Raw genomic sequence first — 27,798 nt, forward strand, 5'->3', positions numbered from 1 at the left:
TACTGCAGAGGAAATTCCTCCACTTTTAAAAATTTATGTTTCTGAACTTGAGAATGTTTGTTTGCAGTTCATTTAAAAAGTACAAATTTTTCACCTAAATCAATCAATACAAAAGTCCCTTATTGAAATGTACTGGACCATTTTTTGAGTAAACTATACCACAGGTTGAAAATCTTGTTATTTATAAGCATTTTTGACAACTCCGGTTCAGTACACAGTATTAAAAATAACTCTGAGCATGATCTACATCACAATAAAAGTAGAAGGGTAGATTAAAAGGGCAACATGTATAATATAAGTGAATAAATGTTTTCCACTCAATTTCAACACAGTGGCATATTCAAATACCGACTCTTACACTACACTATATTTTGTGAATCAAAGGAACTATAAAACATGAACACTGCACATGCCGCTTCTACAGCCTAAATATAAAAACATATCCAACAGCACAAGGAATTACAGAACTCTCACTTTCTATGTGCATTCACTTAGTTGTCTTCCTCCCATATGAGTATCTCTAACAGTCAATGAAGGTCAGAGTTATCTGGAGTCAACTGTGGACTTATGAAAAATGTTTTTTATTACAGATATTATGTTCAAGAAATTTAACATGGACAAAGCTAAATTTCATTACATTTTCGGATTATAGATTTTCAATATATAAATATGATAGCAAAACCAAAATATGTGTAGGACCTGCAGTCTAAAAAAGGTAAGCTGGATTTATATGTTGTACACAATATTTCATTAGTGCTCTCTTGTTTTGGCTGATTAATGTTGGGAAACTGGGACTAAATTACTACAATCATCACAGGAATTGAATTTCATACATAATTATTATGCAACATTACTTTCGTTGTGAATAACAGAAAAAACAATAGGCATGCTGCACCAGATTCCTGGGAAAACTGAAGAATGAAAGTTCTGTTTTCCTGTGGCTTGATATGGGCCTACAAGCAAAGCATTTCTGAAACTGTGCCGGGTACTTATAAGCAATCCACGAATCAGAAAACATTTTATTCCTTACAGTAGACTAGAAACTCACGATATAAAATTAACCTGAATTATCAGCTTATAACATGTTTCCACCTGTTGTACGTAACTACATTATGTTTGCTACACGATTGTACTTCGTTCAAATAACTACACTTTCATGTACAAGGGTATGGTGAATGCATGTTCTCCCTCCCGATACATCATTTACAGTTTTCTGATGTAAGTATTTATTGTGCTGTGTATTCTTGTAGACGTTTCTATCTCCCACTCAATCTCCAAACGGGATTTTAAAATAACATTGGCTTGAACCCATGTATACATATTAATGGCACCGAGGCGGTAGATGGCGCTGCCAGAGATGCCACAATTCGGGGTAGTTTATAGTGTCGGCGTCAGCTAGGACTTTAACACTGCACTCTATTAGCGCATCCTAGCAAAATGGAAGCAGGACTGGGACTACACAAGGGAACAAATTACGAGAAAAACCAGTGACACTCCCGTGGAGGTATTCTAGTTGCCTCAATCGCTGTGATGAGGTTATGGTAACCCATCTCGAAGATTGCTCTCTTGGATGCCCTGCTGTCATCGCCCGTAACATAGCATTTCTTATGATTGATGTACTGAGTTTTTTGTGTCTAGCATATATTTAAACTATCCCTGTTTTCCTCCAATGAGGAAGACAAAAGCATTAAAATGTTGTCTATGGCACTGTCTAACGTCCATGAATCTTGTAGGTTTTATACTCTGTGACTTTGTACGATTGATTTTTTTTATCTGTGAAAATCCTCCGGTATTTTTATGAATCTGTAGTCGCTGTGGGTGGTGTGAAGTGTAGTACTTTTTAATTGCAATGGAAGTAAACGTGATTGATGGTATCAAGGAAATCAACTTAAGTAACGAAAAGGCATGGAAGTTCTTCATGTAATTTGTAATTCATCGCAGTATGTTTGAAGTTTCTGTGATTAAGTATTCCAGAATACTGGGGTCCGGTCTATACAGGACCTATGCCTCGGTTGGTAGGCCAGATCCTGGTTCTCGACACGTTGCATGCAATGAGTTAATAGTAAACACATGGTTGTCCTGAATAAGTATTATTTTAAGTGTTTTGTACGCTTCTTTCTTTTTACAACAAGCAGTTGTGCTTTTTAGATCGACGGACGTTTAAATTAAATTTGAACTTCTGTGTAATGCAGCAGAAATTAGCATGTTTGTGTATATTGCGTCATACACTTTGGCTCAGAGAAACATTTTTGATCATTTTTATTCGAGTTCAATTTATTTACATTTCTTAGATCTTCCACCAACACTGTCAGTTCAAAAATGAATATATAATTGTTACAGCAGTTTACACAAATGCAGGATATAAGTTTTTTCTATTGAAGTAAATTATTCTGCATTTTATTTTATAATTTTAAGTTTTAGCCTTATATGGAAGAGTATTGAATAATTTGATTCTTGTATAGTGAACAAATTTCTGACAGCTGCTAAGGTTAGCATTCAACATATGGAGGTCAAGTTTATGCCTTGTGTTACATACTGTGTATGTTAGAATTTGAAAGTCCTTGCTGTCTATACTGAATGACAGTAATGAAAGTAAGATTTCACTCTTTTGCTGTCTGTTGAATTTTCCGTATGACACAATGTGATGAAATCAAAATAAGAGGTATAATTTTGTCATAAGTTTGTTTTGTCAAAATTTAGTGTATGTCGATGCCTTTAAATCATTTGTTCAGACTAGTAAAGACATCTTTAATGGAATTTTGAAAGTTGTCACTTTCAGCTTGATAAACAATAGTACTGGTATCATCATTGAATTGTTCAGGCTTGGATTGAGAATTAATGATTCAGGGTAGACCATTTATGTATAAGAGGAGAAGCAGAGGACAGTATTGAACCATGAGGATTGCCATGTTTTACAGTGCTCCAATTTGAATTGGAAATTTAATTTCTATTCTTTTTTCTGACATTAAGGTATGATTTCAACCGTTGTTCAGCTTTACCTTGAATTCCTTAAAAAAAATAGTTTTGATGGTAATGTGACATGAGTCACAATCAAATTCTGTAGAGCAAGGCCACAAAATGTTCCACTGATGTGGATTTTATTATTAAGGGCACATAAGATTTCGTTTTGAAATTGTACAGGACTTTATCTTTTCAGAGACTTTTTCTAGATTCAGGCTGTTAGAGTTTAAGAAATTAGTTACTGTCTTGTATAAAACTCTCAAAAATTATTTAGAATGATATCAATGATGACAATGGCTTGTAGTTGGAGATTCAACGTTTTTACCCCTTTTTAACTTGAATATTGAGATCATTTTGGACAAGCTCCATTGATAAGTGATTGATCAGAGAGGTAACTTTGAGGATCACACATAAGAGAATAAATTATATTTGTTTAATTTGCTGTTGTAGGAATATATGTTTGGGAAGGTTGTAGGGATTGCTTCTGTCACATCCTCTATTTCCTTTTTCTTTGTTGGGCATCTAGGACTGTCATTCATTGTTTCTGAATCATGAAGAAATAAGTACTGAGTAAGTTTAGGAGTTTTATATTATTGTTTATCTTTATTGATGGGTTTTCTTCTACTGTGGAATGTTTACCGGTTGTGCCTTCTACAATTTTCCAGTGAATATTATCAGACTTTAATCTCTGTTCATTATAATGCATACATTTGACCTCTTTAATGACATGAGTGAAATCTTTCAGTATTTTGTGTGATAAATCTTCATTATATTGTAAAAGAAATATCCTACATCTTATTACATTTTTTAATCATTACTTTGTTTTAACTATATTCTTTTTCAATTCTCTGACTGTGTAAGATTTGAAACTTTTATGGTGACTGAATGCAGTGAAGTGTTCTTGGGCAATGAGGCATGTGGTGATGAAGGTAGGAACAGTCTCCAAAATATCAAATTACAGCTCCATTCTCACACAGCTGAATGCCCAAAGAGACTTCATTGTAACAGTGTATTATAAAAATAGATGGAATATGCTAGGATTAAGCTTATATGTGGTATAGTTATAACTGTACATATCATTCAGTTTTGACATTTTAAATGGTCCGAGTAGCTTTGATTTTAATGTACCAATTCTTCCTCTTAGAAAATCTTACTGTTTTCTTAAATTAGCAGAGTTTAGGATTGCTAACAAGTTAATATGGGTTGTGTGTTAATACTGGTTTAGATTTTAAGCTCTCATGGTATCAAATCTGAAGAAGACTTTCCACTTGGTACTGGTGTTTCATTGCATAATTTGACAAATTACAGTGCACAGGTTTATTTAGACAACTGAAACACTGGTATATCAGTTTTAATGTGATATGTTCTATATTGTTGATCATGGACGTAAAAGGAAACATAGATAACAAGCAAGCACAGATAATCCAAAATTATTACCATTAACTTACATGTAGCTGCCATGCTTGCGTAAACAAAATGGTAGTGGGCTGGTTTTAGCAAGCCCACTGGTGGCTTCTTTTGTATGGGGCTGTATAAGCTGTATAATTTCCATCCTGTTGGCTCTGTCCCAGCCCCTGCTTTGCATAGTCTACGAGACTGACATGATTAATGTTTTTGTAGCAATTTTAAATGGTTTTAGGGTTTGTAGTGGTTTTAATTGGTTTGTGGTCTTTTAGAATAATGCAGTTAACACCAAACATGAATTTCTGATATCCCTGAACTAAAATATTTGCACAAATATTAAATGTTTAAGTTGATTCTCTTATCAGTTACTCTCCAAAATATTGGTCTTTTTTCAGAAATACCTGATCTTGACAAGCATCTTCTGCATTTTATGTGCAGAATAAAGGGTGGCATGTGCACTTGTAGAATATGTCCTATTTCTAATTAACTTGCTACTTGAGCAGTTGACACCAATAAATCTAGCAATGGACAATTTGAGTTTGCACTGTGATTGTGCTACATACATAATATGTTGTTTCATACGTCTTTATTGTTATTTGACATAAAGTTTTTTTTATTACCATATTCCTGGCCAGAACCTTCCACCCAGTCACTAATTTTAGTCCTTGGGTCATTATTGGCACAAATTTACCTATGCTGTTGTTTAAAGAACATCATCATAAACCATTGTTTGTAATTATCAGCCAGTTATATGTCTCAGTTTTTTTCTGCTATTGATTCTTTATCCAGAAATTTGAAAAAAAAAGTTCTTTCTCTATTTTAGATTGATTTGAGATGTACTTAAACTCTGTTGGCCCGCTGGTTTATGGTCTGCTTAAAATTAAAAATTAAACTGTACTATTTATTTGACTGTTCACAAATATTCCATATTTGGTGGGTCCCTGTCACTACGGCATGGCACATCCTTAGGTTGTGGATTGAGGAATAGCCTCCATTTATGAGGTTAGTTGTGAATATATTGAATAAGCAGTCGCAGACAGCCAAAGGCAATTGGATTAGTTAGTTAGTTCACAAACATGAGCTGTAGGCACTGTGCAGCTAGTGATAGATACTGCAAGACTAGAAGCAGGCAATGGAAGATGTATAGGAGGTACAAATGGATTTGAGGTTTTCACGGTTGTGAGTCTGAAGATGGCTGTCTTCTGGGTCGTTGCGCCATGTAGTCTGGCAGATGTGTATCGACGTTTCAGAAACCCTTGCTGCCCTGATGATGGAGGCAGCAAGGACCTCTGAAACGTTGGTAAACGTCTACCAGACTACATGGCTCAATAACCCAGAATACAGCCATTTTCAGGTACAAATGGCAGTGATAAAATTTGCAAGAGTGGGAGTCAATTTCAGCATTACACTCAAAGTGAATTTAACGCCCTGCTGTTGAGCAGTGGCATGTGCACATTCAGCTCTCAACAGTTTTCTTGTTTTATTTTCTTGCTTCAAACAGTGGGCCACATCTGGTGCACTTTGAAATATAATTTAAGTATTATATTTTAGGGGAATGCATTACACAGTACCAAATTTAGTGGATGTTTTTATAAAATTCTTAAAGTATTTCAATGCAGAGGGTGATATTGTACTTTTCTCAGCTAGTTTGCATTATCTTTCCAGTGCCTTTAGCTTCTTCTGTCTTGGAGTGACTTTCTTAGTGAAGTGCCTTTCTGTTGGGTATGGAGGCTATATTGTTGACCTGATTGTTGTGCTTCATAAGACTGATACCTACTGGAATGACTTTGTGCTTAGGTGGAGGTTTGACTTTACATACTGTAGTTACCATAGTTTAGTTTTGTTCTCTCAGTTGTAAGCTAGTTCATTTTCGGTATTATATGCTGCAGTTTTAAACTCCACTTCTTGGAACACGTCTTCATCAGACAGTAATGTAGATCGTTATGTGATTATTAGAAAGTTACTAGATGGATTTTAAGAAAAATTTTGAATTTTATACAGTAGCATGGAATTCAAACTTAATGAGCTGACAGTTCTCTTATGTATTAGATTAAATATTTGGATGGTAAGGGTGTTAAAAAATGTACTGTTCTTCACTATAATATCTGAAAAAATAAAATATGTATATATGTATGTGAAAGCTGAGCTAACTCAGTATAATTACTGACTACAGACTGGACATCAATCAGTGTTTGAATAGTTTGTCTATAGATCACCAATCTCCAAATTACATATCAGAGCTGTGCCAAAGTGGCATGTGTGTGTGTAAAAATACTTTTAAATTGGGCAAATCAAAGGAAGTCTCTCATGAAACAGAGGTGAGCAGAATTTGTGCTGTTCAAAAGTTAGGAAATGGTAAATATTGGAATAATGTATGTTGAGGAAACTGTACTGTAATTGCATTCTTGTTCCAGATTGAACTTTTAGTCAAAATGCATTCAAGTGAATATTATTAATGTTATTGTTTCTACATCTGAGAATCACTGTAAAATGTTCAGTGGTAATCTTCAGACACCAGAAGGCCTTGAAGACCTCAACAATTTCTTGTCAGATCAAAGCTATGTGAACGGGTTTAGACCAAGCCAGACTGATACATATTTATTTGAAACACTTGACAGTTGCCCATCAAACATCTTTCCTCATGTGTGTCGTTGGTATCGACATATAGCAAGTTTTGGAATGGAGCGGAAGAATTTTCCTTTACAAATTAATACCATACAGGATATAAATAGAAATATCAAAGAAAGTTTGGTGCCCCTGATGGCGAATAACAGAATTGTTCCATCAAAGGTGAGAATTTAACCAGATGACAGTTATATTCAGGTCAGAACACAGTAATGAATCATGGGTTCCATAAAGACAAGGGGATTTCTAGCCTCTCAGAAAAGGTCCTGCCTGCATGAAGTTTGTTAATATAAAAGAAAATCTGCTAAACCATTTAGATCCTATAAGAATGTACAAAGACTTGTACATGGCAGTCTGTCAGACCAAGTACACCTGTTATTTGTTGCACATATTTCTTTCTTTAGATTGTATTTTATTAAATAAATTCACAACAAGTAACTTCCCACTCTTTCCAATTTGCTGTCATCATCATTGTGTCTGCTTATTTCTCACTGTTGGCAGTGTGCTTTATCATCATTGCATCGTCCTTTCACCTTGTCATTTCTAGCTTAGTGTATTGGAGTTTATCATTGCTTCATCTGCTCATTTATGGCTGGTTGTAGCAGATTTAATAATTTCTTTGTTTGCTCATAACTCTGTAGCTGCAGTGGAATCTGTGACAGTGCATGATTATTTTATCTGTAAAGCTGCCCGCTTGTTCTCTTCTAATGCTGAGATTAATAATGCATGGCCATGACTTGAAGCTTTTGAATAAAGCTAGCTTTGTTTTGCTGTAGAGGAATACATTGTGTCAGCCTGTACACTTAAATGTAGCTTGTAGTTATGGTTTGTTTTTCAAGTTCTCTGGTGATGTTGGCACAGTAAGAGAGTATGATTTGAGGTTTTCATGGCAGTGAGTCAGAAGATGGCTGTCTTCTTGGTTGTTATGCATTGAAGTCTGGAGGTCCTTGCTGCCTCCATTATCAGGGCGATAAGTAGGAGACTTTAGCAGTAGCAAGGGCAAGAGAGATTTTCCCTTACATTTTAGGAATATGTGATGAAAGAATTACATGTAAGATTTGAGGTTCTCACAGCGGTGAGTATGAAGATTTCCGTCTTCTGGGTTGTTGCGCTGTGTAGTCGGGTCGATGTTAACCAACGTTTTCTTGTAGTATTCATCGCCCTGATGACGGAGGCAGTATGACCTCTGAAACGTTGGTTAACATCGACCAGACTACACAGCGCAACAACCCAGAAGACGGAAATCTTCAAAGAATTACATATTTGTTTGCGGGTGTATCAACATTCATAGTGTCTTGCAGCCATGCTGTAAATTTTAGTCATTGGCAGTAGTTAACAAAACAACTAATTAATTAACACTATGTATATACATGTATTTATTATTTTTATTTTTGTTGTTTTGACAGCACTGTCAGTACCTCAGATTACGTAGTATAGCAAATGATGGGATAATTAGTGAACAATTAATTTTGAATGATGCTAAAGGAAGTGACCATTACCTTACTTAAGGTGCTGTCTTGGAATTGCCTGGAGGGACTGCAGAAAACCATGAAAATCTTTGGGCTGAGATTTGAACCTGGAACTTCCTGAATACGCAGCAGGAAGGCTAGCCACTTGGCTTTGTTGTTCAATCTGTGTGTGTGTGCGCATGCAGAACACACGCACACAAGGATCTCTAGCTTTAGAATACCTGGTAGCTGCAATTTAAATCAAGTGCCACCAAATTGTGAGGGTTGAAGCTAAGGTAGTATCTTTTGTAACTAGTCGGAAAATGAAAAAAGCAATTGCTGTCTGCATATTATTAACTTTGTGCAGCCTCGTAGAAGTTGACCAAGATTTAGAGGTCTGTTGCTGCCAAGCCTGATTCACGGTACAGTATTCCAGAAGGCTGTCATCTGTAATATGCATGGCTACAAAGACTCATTTTCTTACCATTATACCTCACAGTTCCCTTCCTTCACATGGAGTTCCTTTATGCTGGAAAGACGGAAAAGTTGTCCTGCTAGACTCATGATTTAAAGTAACCACTGCTCATATCAGGTCTGATACTACTGTGTGGGATTGTTATGAGATCAAGAATAGAGCAGTCTAAATAAATTTGTTTCTAAATTTATGAAACAAGCAAGTAATATACTTTCTCTCTTATGATTGTACAAAATGAGCCATGTTCAAAGATATCAACAACACCGATATAAGATTCATGGAAATGTTCATTCATAGATACCATGAAAGCTGATACAATATTGACTTGTGCCCAAAATGAATTAATTTAGTGGGCCACTACTGTGAAGGAAGGCAATAATTTATTAATATTGTTAAGCCATGTGAACTTTAAAAGGAGTAAATGGGTGATTGCATTGTTTTCAGGAGTGTTGAGGGACAAGTTAGAATGGTGTAATGCGGTGATAAAGCATTTCCCTCTCCTGATGGAGGCATGTGTTTGTGCAGAAGTGAGATATTGCAGTAGAATATTCCAGAGATGCTGTTATATATTTCAGTACCATAGGGTATTTCACAGACTGGACATTTGTGATAGTGGTAGAAGAGGGTTTTTTTTCCCGTTAGTAACTGATGGATGGAGACAATGGCACAGTGCTGACTGGAATTTTAATTTTACTTAATTTCTCAAAAGTTCTTATGCATGATATAAAATGGGTCTGATTTAAGGTCTGTAACTTTTACAACATTGTAAGGTTTGGTATGACTTACATACCAGAAAATCTTTATTTATAGCTCTTCATAAAAAGGGAGGTCTTAAAGAACTAATCTGAACCAAATGAAATATGACTTACAACATACAGTGTAAATCCTGCATACCATACATAATTGAAATTCATTAAGTGGTTTGAGGGGTTGAATATATGGAGAGACAGTTAATAACATCCTGTTCATCATCTCAGAGCCATGCCACCCTATGGGTCCAGCGGGTTTATTGCGCCCAGGCGGCAGCATATTAGTGGCAGCAACATTAGAGTGGCGGCTACTTGCTATGGGGGAACAGAATTTTGAAGCACTGCATTTGAACAGTTAAAAATGCACAATGCCAATTTCACTTTTCTGTGTGATATCTTATCTAGAAAAGATTATGATATAAAATTAAAGTTTGCAAAAATTTGCAGGAAAAACTAACGGATAGTGCTAGAGGAGAAAGGGATATTTGTGCAGTAGATTTATTTGAGAAATTGGAATCAAAGATTTTCTGGAACCAAGAATGACCCCTTTTCAGGTTTTAGAATATATATTCACTAGAGATTTGATAGGAGTTTTTCCAAATGTTTGTATAGCTTTGCGCATTTTATTGACACTTCTGATAATGGTTGCTGCTGGAGAATGATCATTCTCGAAACCCAAATTGATAAAGAGCCATTTGCTTTCATTGATGAGCCAAGACAGGTTAAACAGTCTGGCTTTTATCAGCATAGAGAATTACATTTCTGATGAACTTGCTTTAGATATTATGAATGAGTTTTTAATTATGAAATCTCACAAAGTAAATTTATCAAATTAAAAGATTTTTTTTATTACGTCCTTTCCCTTAAAATTCCAATTATTATTATGTAACATGATTCCCAGTAGAAACTTTTTCCTTAAGTTATGAAAATTTAGATAATATATATCATATTAAAATTTTGTAAATTACAATGATAAGGATACTTTGTAAAAGATATGTGAACAATTAACTCATAATGACGATTTAAAATGTCAGCATATGGAATATTTATAATTAACTATCTGTAATATTTAGTAACAAATCTAAGTTGGTGAAGGTAGTCGCAAACTCCTGGTTTTTCAAGGCCTTCTAAAATTAATTAAACTTGGTAATCTAAAAATATAAAAATTTAGTACTTATACATAGGGGTGGCAGAATGTGCTTGCACCCGGGCGGCAGATATAATCGGCTCAGCTCTGCATCATCTTACTCATCCCATATAAAAGTGCATGTCGTATGCAAATGCGGTATGTGTAGACAGTATGTTTTTAAATGTATTCTGGTTTCTGCAGATATATATTTAAATAAATATTTGAGAACCTATAAAGTGCATTCTGTATTGTGTTGTACATATATCCCATGAATATATCCTTTAAATTGGCTAGGTGTACGTATTTTTATCAATTTCATTTATAGTCATAAGTTTAAAATTTGTGTAAGTTTTTCAGTGCCACTCTTGTTTTCTGATAATCAGAATTTATTGTACAATTTGCTGTTGTTTATTTCAGGTGGCAAAAATGAAGGATAAAAAGGGGCCGGGTGATAAAACTGGTATTTCAGAGCTCAATCCTTGGCCAACATACATTGAGGTATGCATATTAAATTATAGTGGGATGTTAACACACAGTATGATAATTATTTTTGTGCTATATTATTGGCATTACACACTTTGGTATTGGGTCAAATGGTATATATGAGCTGGTTATTAAATCTGACTTATATTTAGAAGATGCCAATTGCAATTCTCAGTCCAATTTTCCTTACTTAAAACTTTTATGATTTTCTTCAGTTTCTACAAACAAATACTGGGGCTGTGCCTTAAAAGGAACCGCACATGCTTGCTTCACATCCTTCCCCTTTTTAATTTACAGTTGATTGAATTGTTGCTCATTGCTGTGTTAACATATGAGATCTGTAGGATTTGAGTTCTTTGCAGCAGTGTGAATGTTGATGTTGGTCTTCCTTGTTGTTACACTATAGTATTTCAACATTTTGGAGGAACGTCCTGCATCTGTCAGGAGGGTAGTGAGTAATTTCATTAAAGATAGAGGCAGCAAGCACCTCTGAAATGCCAGTAAACTTTTACCAGACTGCATGGTACAACAACCCATAAGACAGTTATCTTCATACTCGCTGCTGCGAGAATCTCAAAACTCAGATGATCACTTTCCGCGTGAGACCTGAATGAAGGTATTGAGACTGAATTTATGAAAACTAATTTTATGATATTACAGGGATGGGAGATTATCCACTTCAGAGTAGGTGCTTTCAGTATGTAAAAGTGTTACGCTGTTTCTGCAAGTGCTAAAGAGATCTGTCAGGTCCACTTTTTGTAGCTTTTAATAGCTGCTCTATTGTATTATGTTAAGTTGACTGTGCATCACCTTTGAATGCATTTTAATTGAAAGGAAAGTCACAAAGGTCCATATTTGATGAGCTCAGAATGAATATTACTTGGGGAATATTGTGTTTGGGTAAAAGTTGGCTGCTTGGGTAGATACATTCTTATGGTGAGTTTTCCATTGTCCAGATTCCCACTTCTGCAGGCATTGTGACACAATGAATCATGGAAGTATATCAGTGCTTTTTTTCCCCCAAGTCTTCTTTTTAAATGTAACCATAAATGTCATATCTATTTTTCTTATGCCTTCAGGAGAGGATTAATTTATGGGATAAGTTAAAGTTGCAGTATGAAACAGAACTGGCAGCTAAAACATCAGTTCCTATAAAGATTACATTGCCAGATGGAAAAGTGACTGAAGGACAGTCATGGCGCACAACTCCTTATGAGGTTGCTAGAGGAATCAGGTATGGCAAAGATTGAATATTTTAAAATACTTTTCTGTGTGCGCTCATATATCCCGATCAAATTTTGTTCCTCTCAACACATTTACTGCCAGAATTGAAATTTACATTTTTTTGGAGGCAGTTAAAACTGCCAGCTTTGAAGTTCCTTGACTAATAATTAATTCTTCACTATCAGGTTTAGTGTCTATTTCTGTAATTTGCATGCATCCCTCCAAGTGTTCATCAGCAATATGCTTCCTACTTTGTGATTTGTTGTTCTTAACAGTTGCTCACAGCTGTGGTTACTCTGCGAAGGACTGACACCAACAGTATGTGTTGTTTTATATCATTTAACTATTGTCATGATACAAAATGTCACATATTACAAAAAAAAATTGGGTTGCACAAGACAAATTAGGAGGCAATGGGATGAAAACCCTGTTCATGGGAGTATATCATTGTATACAGGTCAGCTCCTGCGGTGGAGAAGCTTTGATTTGCCTAGTGTTATTTTGTTATGGGACCAAATAATTCTGGAAGTGATCAGTTGTAAATACTCTTAAGCAGCGATTTAAGCTGGGCTGATCAAGTAAATTATACGGTTAAGAAAGCCTGGAAGGCACTTTATTTTACAATGCGTGTTCTCAAAAAGCGGAATAGTAGCACTAAAAGTCTAGCCTACACATCACTTGTGCGTCCGATTCTGGAATATGGGGCGGTGTGCTGGGATTCATACAGGGAGGGGCAGATAAATGCGTTAGAACGGGTGCAAAAGAAAGCATGTAAATTTGCATATCATAGGAGCGACTCAAACTGGGAAACCCTGGCACAGCGTAGAAAGATAATATGTGCTCTCTTCAAAGCGTACACGGGAGAACGGGCATGGAAGACTATAGGTGACAGATTGCAAAGGCCATACTATCTGAGCAGGGTCGATCATATTCAGAAAATTAGGAGCAGAAAGCAAAGAACAGATATCGGGAAATATTCCTTTGTAAATAGGACCATCCAACTCTGGAACCAGCTACCTGCTCATGTTTTAGGGACTCTCTCATGTAAACCAAGTGCTTTTAGGAAGAAGGTTAGAAAAGTGATAAATGAGGTGAAGTGAAGGGAATACATGGGTGGGTGCAGTGAAGGGGGGTAAATTGGGGTGAGGATGGAAAAGTTTCATAAGTGTAGTGAAGTGTAGAGAAGGTCCTGATGAAATGTGAGTGCAACAGTTCATGACGTATGTAATTCATTACTGTTACTGTCTTATGTCTAGTTGGTATTAATTTTTAAGTTATGTACTTTAGGTTATATGGTTTTGTAATATTATTAGTTGTTTTATTTTGAGTATGGTGTGTTGTTTTGTTGTGTCTCATTGTTTTGTTGTGTCTTATTGTTTTGTTCTGGCTCATTGTTTTGTTGTGTCTCATTGTTCTGTTGTGTCTTATTGTTTTGTTCTGGCTCATTGTTTTGTTGTGTCTTATTGTTTTTGTTGTGTCTTATTGTTTTGTTGTGTCTCATTGTTCTGTTGTGTCTTATTGTAGGACCACTGCCACCGGGTAAAAACCCATTTGCAGTCAAAATAAATAGTAATAAATAATAAAAATAGGTAGTGATCGGTGTAACAGGGTGTACAATGCGGTATAAAGCTTCTTCTGTTGCTGACTTTTATTTACCAGCCCTTTTTCTGTTCGAATATTTTAATTGTAACATGTAATACCTGTCATTAAAAAGACCATTATGTGGCACATGATTTTCCTTATATGAGTCAAGTATTATTGCTCCATAAAAATAAAAAATCAACATAACTTTTTCTCAAGAGATGCAGAAAATGCTATTCCTATACACACACCCTCTATATCTGGGATAACATTTAAACATGTTGGCCTTAAACCACAATTTTCAATCACCAAACCCCTTCCAAAGCCATCCGAGAAATGTGTGTGATGTAGGCACTTCCTGAATCCTGCTGAAACTGTGCATGTGATTGTTCCTCTTCTTTGAGCTGCACAAAAAATCCCATCAATATCAGTCTCACATAGGTGTCAGAATTAATTGTTTATGTGCTGAATATGGGCCCATTAATTTGTTTAGAATTTATTATACACCACATGCTGAATTTTATGTCATGAAGGGGAACTTAAGTTCAGAAATAATCCTGCTACCCAAGTCACATGGTTATAAAGTATGAGCTACAAGTCTCCTTGTGTGGCTAAGTTTAAGCAGTTTCATTGTTTTGGCTGCTGACGATTTTGAGATCCTGGTTTCTTGTGCTAGGCATCTCATTGATTTCTGGTGTGTTCTAATGTAGCCCGTTTTATCTTTTCTTTTTTATACGCACAGTATTTTTTAGGTTTCTTGTGCAGAAGTGGCCAGGTAAACCTGATCTTCTTAATAAGTTTTTGAATGTCTGTTGTGCTTGGAACTGTGATCCCAGGAAATTTATGACCAAATTTCCTCAGACACTTTCTAGCATAACCACATTTCACATACAGTTCATACAGATAAACATGCTGTTCAGCGGTTCATCAAACCATATCCACACACCATAATGAGTACTTTATGCAATGTTAGATACAGTTGTACTGTTGTGTGAATAATTTTAGCGGCAATTGACTACACTTACACACACTGAAGGTGGCCAAAGTCTGAGAATCAGAATATCATGAGTTACACCAGTCATTAAAAGCTGTTGTGTTGCAGCCAGGGACTGGCAGATAATTCAGTGGTCGCCAAAGTAAATGGAGAACTATGGGATTTAGGCAGACCTTTAGAAAAGGATTCTGAACTTCAGTTACTGAAATTTGATGATAATGAAGGTAAGTGTCAATGAAATTTAGATATATAAACATTTGTTGTAAGGGTATTTTTGTTACTACCTTGTGCTTTGAGTGTGTTCTTATGTGAGACCAAAAACCACAAGTCCTTCAGATTGGAAGTAAATGAGAAGAAATTAATCTAATGTTTACACTGCTGATGAGCATTGTATTTATCTGTTGTCTGAAGAAATATTTTCAAAAATCAAGATAAAATCTGTCATTATTTCTGAGGAAAAATTGTTGCTATATTGCAATGGTTTTAGAGTGGTAACAGAAAATGAACGGTCAGATAATAGAACCACCATATTGGTATTTCCCAGTATATAATAAAAAGTTTATGCGTCTTGAATTTTAACATGTTACAGCCTTCCATTATACCATATTTATATTCCTGAACCATATAATTAAAAGAAATTTGCCGGTGATGTTAGAAAGTCAGACACTGCCTTGAAATACAGTGAAACCAACATGACACCTCTAGAGCAGCTAAAGGAAGTTATAAAACCAACTATGGAAGTTTATAAAAATAATAATTAAAATTCTGTGATGCTGTGTACAGAATGTTAACACATTGCATTATAATATTGTTAAATGTAGGTGCAAGTTGGGTCTTTCTTGATAGTCTGACATCTTATTTGCCACTTACCTCTGTTTTTCACATGTGAATCGAACATGTTAAGCAACATTTTAAATTTGAGATTCAAATTATGCAAAAAGGAGGAAGATTTGTCCTTGCTGTGGTAGAGTGTCATTCAAGTAGTAGTTTTTGAGAAAGTGTAATTACAGTGTCTGTTTTTAGTAATATGGCTGTGTGTGCAGAAATTTATTTTAAGATTTGAAGGTTAGCAGAAAAGTAGGGTACTTTTTTATATATATATAACAATAATGAAATTTTTGTATTTCAAAACAGATTTTGTAGTTGAGTACATTAAAAGGGCACATTATGTATTTGTGCTTTCAGTTCAAATGTTTTATAAATTCAAGTAAATATTCTAACTTCTCGTTACTGATGGTAAGTTTTATTTCTATCAGGGCAGCAAGTATTCTGGCATTCAACAGCGCATATACTGGGTGAAGCTATGGAGAGAGTGTATGGAGGCTGCTTGTGCTATGGACCCCCGATAGAGAATGGATTTTACTATGATATGTTCATAGATGATAAACAAGTAAGGTTATCTTGATACCTTCAGCCTCTTGATTCCAAGGACTGTGTTTAATGTTGTGATGTAATCAGTTATTACACAGTGGGTTCTTTATATGAGATGGCTTTATTACACCCTTTTATGAGTACATTTTATTAATTCCATGGTTTAATACCTGATACTATGCAAATCACAATCCTGATTATGTGGATAGAAAAGTTCTGTGCTCAGGTTCTGTCACTCAGCTCTCCACTTACTTCTTGCGCCTTGCTGCATCACTTATCATTTAAACACTGGGCCCTCGGCACCACACGACTCCATGCTTTTATGACCCACAACTGTTCCAGCATGGCATAGAGGACTGGAGTTGCTTCTAGAACAGTCTGCCATGTTCTGTAAGCTGCGGACCAACGCTTTCTGGTGATGCAATTCTGAAGCTTGGAGAACACTGCATATTGATGTCACTGTAAGGGGGTTCTGCCAAGGCTCTTGTCACAATATGTTTGATTTTTTGGCATGAGATTATGTCTGTGCAGCATGGATTTTCTTATAATTTTTAAGTGGGGGCAGGTTCTGAAGTACAGTGATTCCCAAACATAACTATCTTCTGACCTGTGTCAATTCAGAATTAATTCTGAAACAATGAATCTATAAGGCATTTGGTAGGATTGTTTGCATAGAAACTGTACCATTGCAAGACCTCTCCTTACACAGGGCAACACAGCATATACAAATATATCTCCTGAGTGGGATTTGAAAACACAATGCTGTAATGTGCACAGTATGCAGAAAGCAAACTCTCACGATTCTACAGAAAGCAACAGTTGTTCACCAGTTCCAGGTACACAATATATATAGAGACGTAACCCAGTCCTGACAGGTAGTCGGTGCCATGATGTATTCTGGCAGTGTTTTAATTTTGTAACCTGGAAAGTCTGACCAAGAAATTAATTGTTATTTCGTACTCACTCATTTTTGTGCATTTGAAAACCAAGTTTTTGTCTTGTCAACAGAATGCAGTTTAAAATCATAAATGTGTTTTAATAAAGATGATGACAAATTCTTCAATTTTGTAGGAAAGTTTAAATATTTCTGAAGAACAAGAGCAAATCAAAGAGCTTAGGAATATATTTAGTGTAGGAATATATTTTGCCATTTTGTTTAGAATCTTTGGTGTTCTCATTTCCAGTCTAACATTATAAATTGTAAATATACAAACTTTAAATTTATCAAGGAGGATGAAATTGACTGGTTGTGTAGCATGCATAGGAGAGGTAATAAATGCATACAAAATTTATTGGAAAAGCTGATGGGAGGAAACCATTTGGGAGACCTAATCATAGGTGGGAGGATAATATTAAAAGTAGGTTTTAAATAAATTTGATATATGGATTGAATTTATCTGGTGTATGGTAGGCTCTGGTGACAGGCTCTTGTGAACACAGTAATCACTGGTGATTAACATGACTGATCATTGGTTTCTCGAAGATGCTGCTGCTTGGAAGTATTTATTTATTTTTTGCAAGAATTGAATAGTAGGATTTGAGGTTTCATGGTGGTGAGTCTGAAGATGGCCGTCTTGTGTAACGTTGGTAAACTTCTGCCAGACTACACAGTGAAACATCCCAGAAGACAGCCATCTTAAGAGTCGAATATTTCATTACAGCCAGTCCTTAGAAATTTTTTATAAATACTTGTATATTTTTACCATGAACTCCTTTCCCTTATTCAGTGTCTGATATTCTGTAGCTACTATCAGTAAGTAGAATTGATATCTATCTGCTCTAATTTGGAAACAGGTCTGAATTCTGAAGGAAACTTTTGATGATCATGATGATAAACATGTTAGAATTGATTTGTGTGTGTGTGCATGTGCACACACTTTTATATAATATAAACATAAGTTGTTTTATTGACTTGTCATTGTTTGTGTATTTTTGCTGTTTTTAGGTATCTAACTTAGACTTCCCAGTTGTGGAAAATATAATGAAGCTCATTGTTAAAGAGAAGCAAAATTTTGAACGTCTTGAACTGAGAAAGGAGGATTTGCTAGAGATGTTCAAGGTAAATTATAAAGCTAGAAATTTCCTTTATGTAAATTAAATGTAATAGGTGATGGATGAAGTTAGCGTATTTAGACCAAATATTTGTTGTGTCTTTGAAAAACTGGGCTCCATGATTTGTAAGCAGAGGCTGTGAGGATGGTGCCTCTTATCTTTATGTGAACTTCACCTTATCACAAGGGAGGTTCTTGCAGCTGCCATGCACTATAACCATTATTTCTGGTGCAAAGGAAATTCCACTACCTAAAGTTAGGTTACTTTGGATTTAATTATACTTCGAAGGTTTTCAATTTTATTTGGTATTTGGTGTGTTGGTGGTCATGTATAACTTTTGTGGCTGAGTCAACAAACTCTCTAACTTGAAATCATGTTCTAAAAGTGTTAATCATATAATGTGATTAAATAATTACATGTAATCAGAAGTGCTCAGCAAATGATTACCGTGTCTTTCAGTTTTGGTTTGTAGTTGTCATTTTTGGAGGCCAAACAGTTTCTTCATACAAAAGAGTTTTGGAAACACTATCATATATTTGAATTTACATGTTATTTCCTTAAAAATCTAATTCCTCTTTTGACATCAGATATTTCCTTGCTGAATAAAGTCCTGCTTGATGTACTACACAACTTTGTGATTAATGTAGTTCTTGCAGCATACTGTAGCACCTCTACTGATTTGTAATATACTTTCTTTTAAACTAACAATAGTGTATGGCCTGTCAAAGTTGGCAATAACAAAAACTTTTTTGTGTTGAACTGTAATACGATTTATTGCAACATTATTTTTGCAAATTACTTTGAAACTACAAGATTTATAATATTTCATTTTAAATTAAATTAAATTAAATGTTAAAACATTTCACAATTACTGAAGCCAGATTCCTGCGAAATGCACCAACACAACAGTGCCTGCTTGTCTCTTAGACTCAAAGTCCCCTTCCAAATGCAGGTTCTGCTGGACCCCACCATAGCCTCTTTTGCATTTCTTGCTACCAAAGTCACCACCATCAGAACATAATTTTAATATTTTCCTCATCATGCAAATAGTGCACTTTTGCAGTGATGACACTGGCTATTATATGAGTAGAAGATTGATTTAATTTTGGGTGAAAAGAAAAAAATTATTGCTCTTATTTTCTGTGCATGTTTTCAGTACAATCAATTCAAAGTACGCATACTCAATGAGAAAGTGAACACTCCGACAACAACTGTATATCGGTGTGGGCCACTTATTGATCTCTGCAGAGGGCCACATGTGCGGCACACTGGGAGAGTTAAGTCCTTTAAAATTACCAAGGTGAGCAATTTATGTCCCCAGCTTCCATGCTACTTTAGCTGTACGAGGTGTTTCAGTTCAGTGTCATTGTATTCCCCTCAAACTCTTTCATTCCATTTTTCTCCCTCATTTTTTTTAAAATTCATTCTCTTTTATTTATATGATATAATTTCTTAACGTTATCTTGCATATTTATTTACTATCTGTCCATATTTGAAATCTGATCATATCTCATATTTTTTGTTACCCGTTATGTATCTGGGTTACTGAGTTTTTGGACTTGTCCATCATCTGATATTAAAATAAATACAAAACATTTAGAGAACCAGCTCTGTACTTGTCCTCAGATCTAGGGAAGAGGAGCACCTATTCTGTTGGGTCCATTAGAAAGATCTAACCTCAGTGACTAGACCAAGAACCCAGTAATCCAGATTTCAATATACCATTGTCAAAACCCTTTGGAATCGATTTGCCAGTAATGAAGTTTAACTTTCATACCGATTTACAAAGGATAGAGTTTTCTGTGTGTTTTTTAGTGTATGAAACACATATTCTTTAAGCAAATTGCAGCAGCACTGCCAGTTTTGTTGGGGCAGACTGATGGAGCCTTGCGTGTGGATGCTACAATACACAATTTAAAAAGTATTTTACTTTTAAAATATTGCATTGTCTCAGAATTGGTCATATTCTTTGTTATAACCAAAGTAATGAAGGAGTGGAATGTTAGAACTGGATTAAACTTGCCCAAGATAGTTTGCAGGGGAAACTTCTGTGATGGTTATGAACTTTCATGTTCCATAATAAACTATTTCTTAGTGTGCTGTTTAACTGTTTACTGTTCAGGAAAGACTGTCCGCCATGCTATTGGTGAGTAGTTATGTACAATGATCAAATTTAACCCAGAACTTTGATCATAGCATGTCGGTAACATTTCTTGCCTATTTCATATTGAACATTTTTCTCAGGGTACTCTCCCTGTACATGTACATACTTGTTATTGGCCTGTGTCAAGTTTGAACATCCCTTATAATTGGATTTACTACACTTTAATTTGTATTCTGAATTTTTAATCTTCAGTACCTTATGGTATAAGAATACTTGAGTTGTAATAGGCAATTTTTATTACAGAATTCTGCTACATATTGGGAAGGTAAGAGTGATGCTGAGTCTCTCCAGCGAGTTTATGGGATATCATTTCCAGATAACAAGCAATTAAAGGAATGGGAGAAATTCCAGGAGGAGGCTGCAAAGCGGGACCATCGGAAAATTGGCAGGGTTAGTAGATGTGTTCTTGATTTGAAACAATGAGTTCTAAACTTTGGTAGTTTTACAAATTGTAGTAAAAGTCTTTCATGATACAAGTTTCTAAAATCCAAAAATATGCTTTGTTAATGAAGTATGGAGTTCGTGAAAGTGTATAATATGGGTTGTATTGAGTATTAAATCATAGATTTTTTTTATTCGTGTTACTTCACTGCTGTTCAGCATGGCAGCTGCCTGTAACTGTTGACTTTGTCGTGGATGAATTTGACTCTGTAGTCACTTGTTTTTCAGAACTATTTTATAAATATTACTGGTGTTTTGAGCATGCTTTTTTTACAGGAACAAGAATTGTTCTTCTTTCATGAATTGAGTCCTGGATCGTGTTTCTTCTTACCTCGTGGTGCACATGTGTACAACGCCCTTGTGGATTTCATTAAGTCTGAATATCGGAAACGGGGTTTCCAAGAAGTTGTCTCACCCAATATCTACAATTCCAAATTATGGCAGACTTCAGGACATTGGGCACATTATGCAGTGAGTTTTAGAGATCATGCTATAAGATTTAATTTGTAAACGTTTTTATAGTTGATCTTCTGGTTTCTTTAGCCAAATGTTTATTCCAAAAATAGGAATGTTTATCTTTTTACTACTCCCATCTGTAAAGTGTATAATGCATACACATACTTTTTCACACACTTTATCTGTTAATTTGTATGATCATTACTAGAACTATAATCAGTATTTTGGAAATTTGATGGTTAAATAAAAATATGAACTTTCAGATTGTAATGTTTTTTAAAGTGTGTAAATTAAGTAATTAATTCAAGTGCAATTTATTTTAAGAACAAACCATTTCACGTATACATGCAACTAGTAAAAGGTAATTGACACAATAAACTGTCTTGAAATAGATATAAGAAACTAAATACAGTATTATTTTTCTAAGACATTCCTGCCTCATTGTCAAACATTTTAAAGATAAATAGTTTTATTACTTCTTCAGATAAAATTCATAGATACAGTTATTCAACTCAGACATAAACTTTTCCCAATCCTTCATATTGGCCCAGTTTAGGTCCACACAATGCATTTATGATAAAACTTGCATTGTTAATCTTTGTCTTTCCTCCATCTTGGAACATTGAGACCAGAAACTTAACTGTCGAAGTGCGTAAAATCAGTTACATGTAACTGTTCAATATTAACAGTAATGCTGTATGCCATACCTTACATTACTTACTAATAATCGCTGGCAAAGTTTCATCGTGCTAAGGAAATGTGACACCTGTGGCATACTTCTTACTTACACTTCAGGCAAAACTTTCTTTGCTTGATTGGTACCAGCAATGTTGGACTTAGATTCATTCTTGATCGATATATTGTCATTACTAAATGAGCATTAAAAGCAGAGCTGTGTGCAAGTACAGCAGTAAAGGCAAGCGAAATTTGATCCGACTTGCTTTCAGAATATTTTGAAAACATTGTGGTGCTCTGTGGATTTACAAGTTTCTAGATGCAGGACTTCTCAAATACATCTGTTTTCATAAATATTTTCCTGTTTATTATTGTTATTTAATTTCACTGATGAAATCTTTTGTGGTCTAGTGGTAAATAACTTGTCCATGAATTTGGTGTTTCATTTTGTTGTAAACTTATGTTTGTACAACACTCAATGAAGGTTTTTTACAAAATAGAACAAATTAATAAATTTTAGAGTGTAAATAGAACATTCTGCCTTTTGCTAACAATATGGTCCCTTTAGGGCCTTCCCATTCTGTTGGAAATAAAAAAAAAGCTTCAATTAATGTTGAAATCTCTTGAGGAACAGTAGTATGAAGGAAAAGAAGTTCATTGTTGTGCCATCTCATCTTCTAAGAAGCAGCTTTAGTGTATAAGTGAAATATTTGTGTGCCTTTTGTGCCTCTATGAGTTCTGTTTTAGTAAGTTTGTGATTTTTTACATAAAGTACTGTGACGCGGCACCGTAAGAGCTGAAGGCTCGCACTGGAGGGGAGGGGCCGCCTGATTCCCCATCCTGGCTAGTGGACACAGACTGTAGGTGTGGCCGCCGCATAATGTTCCAGACAGTGCATTCCCGTCCTTACCAGAACCTTCCAGTAACCTAATCTGCTAGATCCTTGATCTGGAATATTCTGCGACTGGGCTGGCGAATATAAGGATAATTGCCTGTATGTGTATTACGAAATAAATCAGGGTTGACATAATGCCCATAGCAATAGTCGAGGCGTCGACATCACAGTATTTTAGAGAAGAAGGGCAGTTATGTCAAAATTAAGATCATACCATCTGGAAGTATGTGACTGTATCATCTCTTTGTCTACTGAACAACTATTTCCTATGTTGATTTAAAACTGCAGAACCATCACTGTTGTAAAATGTTTATATTACATTATTTATTTGACAAAATAATTTTAATTCTTAATAATAAAACAAGTTTATGTATATCAGTGTTTTGTTTTGGTCACATGAGCAGTTTCTTCATTGCTGCATCCAGCCATTGCAGAAATTTGATATTACACTTGCATACCAAAAATGAAAATGTTTTTGCTTGCAGGACAACATGTTCTTATTTGATGTGGAGAAAGAAACATTTGCTTTGAAACCTATGAACTGCCCAGGTCACTGGTAAGTGCAGTCAGGTGTTCTTGACACTAGTCAAACAATTAATTTGAATTACTTTTATGAAACTCTCATTAACCATTTGATATTTGAGGTTCTCCTGACAGTAAAGGTGTCCATCGTGGTCTCCTGGGATCGGATGGTGCTTGGCTGTGGTTCCTCCTATAATAACAAATGGCATCAACCCAGAAAACCGTAGTCGATGTTTACTGCTTGAACTGCAATGTTGCCTCTCACTCTGTGAGAATATAACTGATAAGTGTTTATAGATAAAGTGCTTGCAAAACTCTTTTACCTAAGAGGGTTGAGGTGATTGGATAATTAATGAGGAATTTCCGTATTTTTGCAAATCACCTTGTATTAGGATATCCGTCTTCTGGGTTATTGCGCTGTGTAGTCTGGTCGATGTTAACCAACGTTTCAGAGGTCATACTGCCTCCGTCATCAGGGCGATGAATATGCCAATAGGGTGTGAGGAGCTGGATTTATAGGCCGGGAAGTGAAAGGTGTAGCCTGCCCCGCCCTGATGACGGAGGCAGTATGACCTCTGAAACGTTGGTTAACATCGACCAGACTACACAGCGCAATAACCCAGAAGACGGATATCTTCATACTCACCGCTGTGAGAACCTCAAGTCTTACACCTTGTATTAATGTAGCAGATTCCTTTCCTCATGAAGGTTAGGTAAAAACTAGTGAGAAGAAGTGGGTTGACAGTATTTGTGTTCTTCTTACCTGCTTTAGTTGGGTTGCTCAGTACAGAGCAAAACTTAACAATTGTTGCCAAGTATAGCTTACAGCTGAGTGAGCTGGTTTAGGTTATACAATGACTAACTTGTAGTATGTGACAACACTGAATTGCTGCTGGCAGTACAAACATCTCACGCTGCTACCAAGCTGCAACGGAAGGCTGTTCCCACCTTGCTGTTTTGATTGACTTCATGTCCAAGTGAAGGTCAAGCTTCATAAGAAAAGAATCAAAGTGTAACATGGTGAAATCAATGTTATATTGGGTTGAGTAGGAAGGTTAAATGGGGATTTGCCTCAAAGCTGTAGGCACTTGGGAGTAGAGGAGGTATAGCTCCGACTCATTCTTAACCTCAACACTAAATGGGGGTGAGTGATCAGCATCATGCCCTGGCTGCACTTTACCCTCGGGATTGGGCCCCGGTACCCATTGGATAGGAGGCCGGTGGTCCCCAGAACTGGTCTGGATGCAGAGGCTAAAGGAAAAATCCTCTGCACCCGTCGGGGATTGAATCCCGTTCGTCCAGTCACTATACTGATTGAGCTACCCCAGCTCCAATAGGCTTTGTTAGTAGCAGAGTTGAATTTTCAGGTTATATACCAATGGATTGTTATACTTTTAATGTAATAAACACTTCGTACATGGAGTTGTGTCATATTCAGTAAATTAAAATGTTTAATTATAGTCACATAGGTCTTTTATTGTTCTTAAATGTACAGGTAAACAGTGTCGTAGAGATGGGCTGCAAAATATGAACCTTAAGTGCCTCTCCTTGTGGAACATCAAAGTGACAGAAGGAAGTCTGTATTGTGGTTTTCTTGGTTTTGACACCATGAAGTCTTGTAAGTGGTTACCAGTGTTTCAGATGAAGACTGTGGTAAGTTCTTCTGAGATGCTGGTGATAACCTGCAAGACTATACGTGACAACCAGAAGATTGCAGTTGACATTTTCACTGCTGTGAGAAGCTAAAATCTCTAAGAATACTGTTTCTGTTGTGGATTGTATGAACATTAAGATTTTAGAGGAACCAAAATATATTTAATATTTGTGTGTTGTGTTACATAAAGTGCTCCTTAGGGTTAAATTTTTATTTCTTTGGTTATGAAACAATTTCGGTTAATTTTGTTTTTAGTTTGATATTTGATCAGGGAATTCGCTCTTGGCGAGAGCTTCCACTGCGCCTGGCAGATTTTGGTGTGTTGCACCGTAATGAACTCTCAGGAGCATTGACTGGGCTGACAAGGGTTCGTCGATTTCAGCAAGACGACGCGCACATCTTTTGTGCTGTGGAGCAGGTAATAAAACTAATACATGGACATTAGTCCTTCAAGGACTACAAGATTCTGTGGAAGTGTACCCACTTGTGTGCGACATTGTTATTTACTAATATTGTTGTGATGGGATGCGATTGTGTGTCTGTGTAACTGTGGCTGCTAATGGGCCCCATTGCCCATCTCCCAGAAGATACATGAGCAAATGTGGATCATCATCGGAATGATATTGGTGGGAAAAATGGACTGGTAGATAAACCTGTCCCAGTGCTACTGTGTCTGGCATGATTGAGTAAACCAAATACCATGCAAGGGAGTTGAAAAATGTTTATCCTTGTGAACTTTATACAGTATGCGTATTTGAAATGTATACAATTTTTCTGTAATGTTGCTTGTGAATCGAAAGGCAAAGGAATGAAAACTTAGGTTATATTGGTTTATTCACTGTACCCAATGCTTCATCTCTGCCTTACAGACATCTTCGAGGGTTCAGGCAACATGTCTACCAACGTAATCAAGATAACTATTGTCAAGATGTTTTAAAAAGCTTCTGAATATTTGTGCATTTAAAACATTTATGATAAAGTGAATAAATTATAATTTTTGAACATTTAGTATGTAAGTCATATTTGGCAGTGTATATTTTTGAATTGAATTTGTGTGCTGGTGAATATGAAAAAATACTATTCTTCCTTTCAGATCCGACAAGAGATGCTAGGTGCTCTGAACTTTTTGAAGCATGTGTACTCTGTGTTTGGGTTTAGCTTCCAGTTGGTGTTGTCTACAAGACCAGAGAAATTCCTGGGTGAGGTAAACATGTGGAATGAAGCTGAAAAGGTAAATGTACTGATCCAGAAACACTGCAACAATTTTAAGTGTATAGATGGCTTGAATGTAATTTTTAACAAAAATGTTTTTATAGCAACTTGAAGATAGTTTGAATGAATTTGGAGACCCATGGAAAGAAAACCCTGGAGATGGTGCTTTTTATGGGCCAAAAATTGACATCACAATATTGGATGCACTTAAGAGACCTCACCAGTGTGCAACAATTCAGCTGGATTTTCAGCTGCCCATTCGGTTTAATCTGGGATATGTGAGGTATGTTAAATCCAGACAATAATTTTACATTAATCAACAATGTGTACCGTGTATGACTTTCTGGGAGTACCGGTATTCTGTTTGTTAATCATTTAATTTGTAAGTTTACTATATGATATACAGTGAAACCTCGATGCATCGTTTTCGGCGGGGGTGGGAAATAAAAACGATGAATGCGGGAAAACGATAGATGCGGGAAAGCATTAAAAATTTTAAAAAAAAAACAATGTTTCTCTTTCAAAGTTACTTCTTTTTACCAAAAAAGTCTTTAATGGACAACTGGTTTGTCGAAACTTTACGCTTTAGACCAAACAGAGCACTTTCCACGTTCAAAATGTTTTCCTCGTCACGTTCACTAATATTAAGCGCATAAAAGAACGTCTTCACTTTTGCCAATGCAGGGTGTGCTTCGGCAAAACTCGGCAAAGCTTCGGGCTCGCATTCGTCGTCTTACTCTTCCTCACCACTCCCACCCTCTTCGCGAACAACAACAGGAAGAATGGAAATACTATTACTGCCGAACTCAACGAAACGTAGCTGTAGAAGACCCTGAACCGCTGGAAACGAGATGAACCAGAAGAATGAAAAGTGCCGCCAGCCTTTCCTTTGTACTTGTAATAAAAGCATTTGTGAAGAAATTCACACTGCACATGCCATCTGGCATCGCTGGAACGAAATATGAGTGCACCCTAATTAAAATCGTAAAATTTCTGACAATGAGCACCGCCATTCACTCCAACTATCACCCCTGCACCGCTGACCCCTCATTCCAAAAGAATCTGTGCTGGTTGGGCGACATGACAGGTTACCGCTACTGTGTATTCCAAAAACATTATGCGTCTTTCGGTATTAATTTATCTCTAAACCCAGCATTTTAAATTCTCAGAAACGATCATTGCAGGAAAATTGTGGGCCGGGACTAAGATTTTTGAACGATCGATGCGATAAAACGATAGTTCGAGGAACGATAGAAGCGGGAAAATGTAACATTATTTTATAT

At 35.9% G+C, this 27,798-nt stretch overlaps 1 protein-coding gene across 9 annotated transcripts in view; it reads left to right on the forward strand.

Annotated features, from left to right (window-relative positions):
• The first annotated feature begins 1,592 nt into the window (after window positions 1-1,592).
• ThrRS (threonine--tRNA ligase) overlaps window positions 1,593-27,798 on the forward strand; it is a 32,675-nt gene continuing 6,469 nt past the window's right edge. The window contains exons 1-14 of one of the 9 annotated variants that reach the window (XM_022075434.2): window positions 1,781-1,903; window positions 6,780-7,155; window positions 11,209-11,289; window positions 12,354-12,508; window positions 15,182-15,297; window positions 16,330-16,463; window positions 18,390-18,503; window positions 19,653-19,796; window positions 20,904-21,050; window positions 21,378-21,572; window positions 23,613-23,683; window positions 25,559-25,721; window positions 26,397-26,534; window positions 26,620-26,798. In XM_022075434.2, coding sequence (XP_021931126.1) covers window positions 6,856-7,155; window positions 11,209-11,289; window positions 12,354-12,508; window positions 15,182-15,297; window positions 16,330-16,463; window positions 18,390-18,503; window positions 19,653-19,796; window positions 20,904-21,050; window positions 21,378-21,572; window positions 23,613-23,683; window positions 25,559-25,721; window positions 26,397-26,534; window positions 26,620-26,798 — 1,937 coding nt within the window. In that variant the 5' untranslated portion in view covers window positions 1,781-1,903; window positions 6,780-6,855. Of the gene's footprint in view, window positions 1,617-1,774; window positions 2,012-2,055; window positions 2,107-6,570; window positions 6,684-6,779; window positions 7,156-11,208; window positions 11,290-12,353; window positions 12,509-15,181; window positions 15,298-16,329; window positions 16,464-18,389; window positions 18,504-19,652; window positions 19,797-20,903; window positions 21,051-21,377; window positions 21,573-23,612; window positions 23,684-25,558; window positions 25,722-26,396; window positions 26,535-26,619; window positions 26,799-27,798 lie in introns of those variants that run through there. The other 8 variants (XM_022075433.2, XM_022075432.2, XM_022075437.2 and 5 more) reach the window with 8 other exon arrangements.

Source organism: Zootermopsis nevadensis, unplaced genomic scaffold (genome assembly GCF_977971745.1).
Source record: "Zootermopsis nevadensis isolate Lab colony 2312 unplaced genomic scaffold, Znev_1.0 Znev_ptg000016l, whole genome shotgun sequence".
Lineage (NCBI taxonomy): Eukaryota > Metazoa > Arthropoda > Insecta > Blattodea > Termopsidae > Zootermopsis > Zootermopsis nevadensis.